Here is a 5,277-nt window from a genome sequence, read left to right on the forward strand (position 1 = left end):
GGCCTTTGAGGCACTTGTATTAGGCCAAAAAAGGTCTCCGGTTTCTGATGTGCGCGCGCGTCGCCGTAAAAATACGCGTCGCCAAAATGAAAACTGTTTTTGTTCAATGAAAGATGATGACTCAAAACTGCCAAACTCAATGGTTTGACTGAAATCCTGCTGCTGCACAATTTTAACGTGTTTTTAGACGGGGTTATGATCGAGAATAAGCTTTATGTGGCCTCTGTGGACTCCCATATATTTGCACTAAGTTTAGTCGGGCACCATTTGCAGTCATCACCCGACATTTTAAGCCAAAACAAAAAAAGGTAAACAAAAAAGCCGCGTCGCCGCACCACATTTTGGGCAAGCTCCACACCATTTTTTGCCTTATCAGAGTCGGATTCCGAAGCTAGGCGCAGCCGCTTTGCGGCAGGTGGACTGAGGATCAAGGGCCGTTTGAATATTTTCAATAAATTCTGCCATTACGGTCTTTCAAACGGGAGAACTTGATTTTCAAAGATTTTGCCCACGAACATTAACATGTCTGTGTGCATGTTGTTTCATTTAAAATAAAGTATCACGTAGCATTTAGAAATCCGCCATCGCAACCACATGGCTGTTAGATGACATTATATTGTTCTATAATTACATTGATTAGCTTATCAATAAAGAAAACTTGACACATTCAAACGTTGCCGTCAGCATAACATCACTATCCAATGGTAGATTTTTGGATGGTAGTCTGGACAAACACGATTCCAGCGGCCTGACCATGTTTCACGAGATGACAAAAACCTGCAAAATCGAAAAATTTGCGATTTTGAGTTTTGCGGCCAATTTATTCGACTTGACAAAAAGAAGAATTTGGCCGAGTTTCCACGCAAAATATCGTTTACTTGTGTAATTATCGTAAACAAACATTTGACAAAAGCCTGAAATCTGTGTTTTTCTGTGTTCACGAAGTGACAGAAACTTACCTCGTTAGCAGGGCCAGAGGAATAATGCATTTCTCTACACACGCGTTATGATGGGAGTGGACGCGCACGCCGTGAACGATGTCGATAAAGGACAGACACACGCGCGCTGCAGTGACGTCAGACGCGCAAATGTAACAATTTCTTAGAACGTTTTAAGTTTCACGAAGTGACGAAGAGTGTGTACAACTTCATGGGAAAAAATAGTGAGGCCTCTGTGTCTTGCTGTTTTCACGAAGTGACAAAAACCTTAATTGATTTTTATTAATGAATTACAGTTTAATTAAGACAAACTTCTAATAAACAACTTTGAATAAGCAAAGAACAAAGCATACGTTACTTGACAATGCAAACATTTCCTCAATCCACAACTAAAAACTAGTCGAAAAGGTGTTTGGAAAAATCGTCACCGTTTTCACGAAGAGGCGAATTTAGTATTCACTGTCTGAACAAACATTCGAGATAATCGCTTTTGATGTTGGTCTTATTTCATTTGACAATTTGAAACTTAAAGTTGCATAAAATATGCAAGATTTAGGTATCAGAGGAACGAAGAGCTTCTAATCTTCCTAAAGGTAGCAAACTTTAAGAAAAATAGGTGATTAGTTTTGCAGAATTAATCAATTAAGAGATATGGCTCTTCGTGAAAACGAAAAAGAAGAATTAGCAAATTTGCCCCTTCGTGAAAACGCTAAAGTGCCTACGCGCAGATTTCGCCCTTCTGCGGTCTGAGTCAATGCATCTTTTGTACAGTACGCGCAGATTCTGCCCCACTGGGCATGCGCCTTGAAATTCGCCCCTTCGTGAAAACGTTTTATTGCACGCGCATGGTGGTATACGCGCTATTGTATTACAATGTATTGTAAATTAGGTCGGGTGTTTGTGACAAATAGCTACGGACGTGGACGGCACACAGACAGACAAATGGCAAAGTAAAATAAACACGGACAGAGATGTTGGGTTCAGGAACAATTCTTCTTGTGATCGATATAACTTTATTCCACTTTATTCCACTTACATCTGTCCTGTCAAATAAGTTGCACGAGTCACTGGTCTGCCGCACAAGCTGTCCGAATCGTTAGCACGATCCTCTCAGTCCGACGTCCAGCTGGAAAGTGAGCGCGCTACTACAAGCCCGCGAAAAACCTGGCACAAATTTAAATAAAAGTCTAAAGCTCAAACACTTACACTTCAAAAACTTTAATGAATGGCAAGTTTTCCATCGGACTTTCTCAGAAGAAATAACTGTTATAAACTTAACAAAATGTCGTCTTTACTTCTCGGAAGACAAATGCTTTCTGAAAAAAATATGCCAAACTTTTGGTTCTGAAATATAAACTTCTTTTGCGCAGGCAAGACATCAAAATGATTATTTTTAGAAACGTCTGAAAGAACATTATTAATCAAGAAAACCCCTGGGAAGAAATCTGCCTGTTAATTCGTGTGGGCATTATTCGTAAACAAAACGTTCCTTGGTGATCTTGGCTACGACAGTCTTGCCGTCGAACAGCTCCTGTGTGGTGCGCTCCACAACTTGTCCTTCCCCATGCTCTGTCTGCACTCCCTTGTTACGCGTCTCCACCGAAGCCGTTGAAAGAGTCCCCACCATCGATGTCATAGTTGTCACTCTGCGTACAGGGAGCGGGCAATGGTCATTGCGAGTCTCCACGGCCCGACGATCAGCCTTGTCTGGGTGAAGTTGCAAGACGTCGAGGTTCCGTCCAGGCGTACGGGGAACCTCCGGTTCGGTCGAGGACTCGTGTGCGGCCTCCCAGTGGCGATCTAAGTCGTGCTTGCGACGAAAGAGGCTCGGACATGACGGACACTCTAACTTCCCTTTTTCGAGATGCTGCTCATCGATATGTCTTCGCAGGCTGGCTGCACTTGTAAACTGCTTATGGCAGACTTTGCAGGTATGTTTGCCCTGAGGAGAGCGGCTTCGAGCTAGGTCTCGTCCCATCTTTCCGAAATGAAATAAACGAAAAGAACCTCTGGTTATGTACATGTATACCTTCTGGTTGGACTTTCCTGCTTGTCTGCATGATAGGCTATAACTGCCATTCTCCATACCGCTGCGGGGGCCGCCGAGGCCGTTTGGGCCTTACTTCTACTACTGGGTTACATTGCAAAGCCAGGGGACTACCCTCATCTTGAGAAATTGGCTTGGAACTAGCGGGTCTGTCCGGGGCCTCAAATTGACTGTTATTCTCTGGGCCTATAAGGTCGGGTCCTCGGTCTCCTCCACAGACATCGTCATTCTCCTGGTAGTCACAATCAGGGCAATTGTCACTGAGCCCATCAATATCGGAGTCGTTGTCCTCCGGGCTATGCGGTGATGAATTATCTCCGGGGTTTGGTACTGCCCTGTGTTCACCCGTCTGTGGTTTTAACCACGTTCGGTCTACGTCACCTTGGAATGGCTTCAACCGATTGACGTGAAGCACTCTTGGCTTGTGTCGGGCACTTTTCTGGACTCGGACAAGTACATCACTGAGTACCTTGGTGATAAGAAGAGGGCCGTCCCATTTCGGCTGCAGTTTGGGGGAAAGGCCGACTTTCTTTGTTCCCACCCTCTCCATAACGGCTCCGCCAATCTCGTAGCGCCCTTTTTTGGCTTTGTGGTTGTAGTTGCGGCGCTGGTATTTGGCCGATTTCTTGAGTTGTTTTCTGGCTAACTCATGGATGGCATCAAACTTGTCCCGCAGGTCTTCTACATAGTCTATGGGCACTCTGTTGGATTCTGGCGGGAAACTGCACATCAAGTCCAGCGGGAGCTCCACCTCTCTTCCGAACAGCATCCGGTTTGGCGTCAGGCCAGTACTTTCGTGCACTGAGGCACGATATGCCATCGTGACTAACGGAACGTGATTGTCCCAGTCCTTCTAATTAGCCGCTATTTATGAGGATAGCATGGTCTTTAGCGTCGTGTTAAAACGTTCGACCTGACCATCGCTCTGTGGGTGAAAGGGGGTCGGTTGTCCTCGTCTTATCGATTCCAAGTAAGACACAAATCTCCTGGAACCACCGGCTTTCGAACTGTCTCCCTTGATCACTATGAAGTTGGCGGGGAGTTCCAAATCTACAGACGAACTCCTTCACGAAGATTTCGGCAACTGTCCTTGCATCCATGGAGGCCATCGGATATGCTTCGGTCCACTTTGAAAAATAGTCAGAGATCACCAAAATGTACCGGTTACCCTCGTTCGTCACTGGTAGTGGTCCTGTAATATCTAACGCCAATCTCTCCAGTGGCACACCAAAGATTTGCTGCTTTAAAAATGCCTTCTGGTGTTTAGCCGGTAGTTTTTGTTTGGCACATTCTAGGCATTTTCTGCACCACAGATCCACGGACTCCTTCATCTTTGACCAGTAGAATCGTGCTTTCGCCTTCTCGTACAGCTTCTTGGCACCAAGGTGCCCTCCAGTCGGTGAGTTATGTAGCTGTTGCAAAACTTCCTTTTGCAGTTGTCGGGGTACGACAAGGCGGTAACGGACTTCATCGCCGGTATCGTCTTCCCACTTCTTGTGCAATGCACCCTCCCGAAGGCAAAGTTGATCCCAGGCACCCCACATGCTCTTTAACTCGGCGCTCTCCGGAGAGACTTCTGTCCATTTTGGTTTTGGTTCTTTCGACTCGATCCACCTGATAATCATCCCAAGGCTTCGATCTTGTAATTGCTGTTGGCGCAACGTTTGAGTGGTCATGCTTTGCAGCCAGTTTGGCTCCACAACCCGGGCAACGGCAAGCCTTATCGACAGTTCCCTTGTTGGACTGCTGCTTCCTTCCTTACTTTGTGGCATGTCCGTCTGCTGGTCATTTGCTGAAGGCTCCATTCCTGGCTTAGATGGCAACAGTACTTCGGTAGTGGGGCAGTCACTCTTTACCTCATCATAATCAGTGACTTCACCAGGAACCCATCCACACTGCCTGCACGGCATCCTGGACATGGCATCCGCGTTCCCATGCCTGCGCCCGGGTCGGTGTTCGATCTGAAAATCGTACTCCGCCAAAACCTGAAGCCACCTCGCCACCTGCCCAACGGGTTCCTTGAATCCAAATAACCATCTTAACGCGCCGTGGTCCGTCCGGAGCTTGAACCTATAACCATACAGGTAAGGCCGGAAGTGCTTTACGAAGAACACCAGTGCGAGCAGTTCCTTTCTCGTTACGCAGTAGTTTCTTTCGCTTTTCGTTAAGGCTCTACTGGCGTAAGCTATGACCTTTTCAGTTCCGTCCTACCTCTGTGATAATACGGCCCCGATTCCATAATCGCTGGCGTCTGTGTCTAAGATGAATTCGCCGGTCGCTGAGGGATACGCA

At 46.4% G+C, this 5,277-nt stretch overlaps 1 protein-coding gene across 1 annotated transcript; it reads right to left on the reverse strand.

The window, feature by feature from the left end:
* Positions 1–2,406: 2,406 nt before the first annotated feature.
* LOC119730763 (histone-lysine N-methyltransferase MECOM-like) lies at positions 2,407–2,916 on the reverse strand. The gene has a single exon (XM_038203794.1). It carries the CDS (start codon positions 2,914–2,916, stop codon positions 2,407–2,409), a length of 510 nt encoding a protein of 169 aa, XP_038059722.1.
* Between the last annotated feature and the right edge of the window lie 2,361 nt (positions 2,917–5,277).

The sequence above is a fragment of the Patiria miniata genome, unplaced genomic scaffold (assembly GCF_015706575.1).
Source record: "Patiria miniata isolate m_02_andy unplaced genomic scaffold, ASM1570657v1 HiC_scaffold_1, whole genome shotgun sequence".
Taxonomy (NCBI): Eukaryota; Metazoa; Echinodermata; class Asteroidea; order Valvatida; family Asterinidae; genus Patiria; species Patiria miniata.

Coding starts and splice junctions, on each gene's coding strand:
- LOC119730763 (XM_038203794.1), bottom strand. CDS start 2,916: ATGGGACGAGACCTAGCTCGAAGCCGCTCTCCTCAGGGCAAACATACC.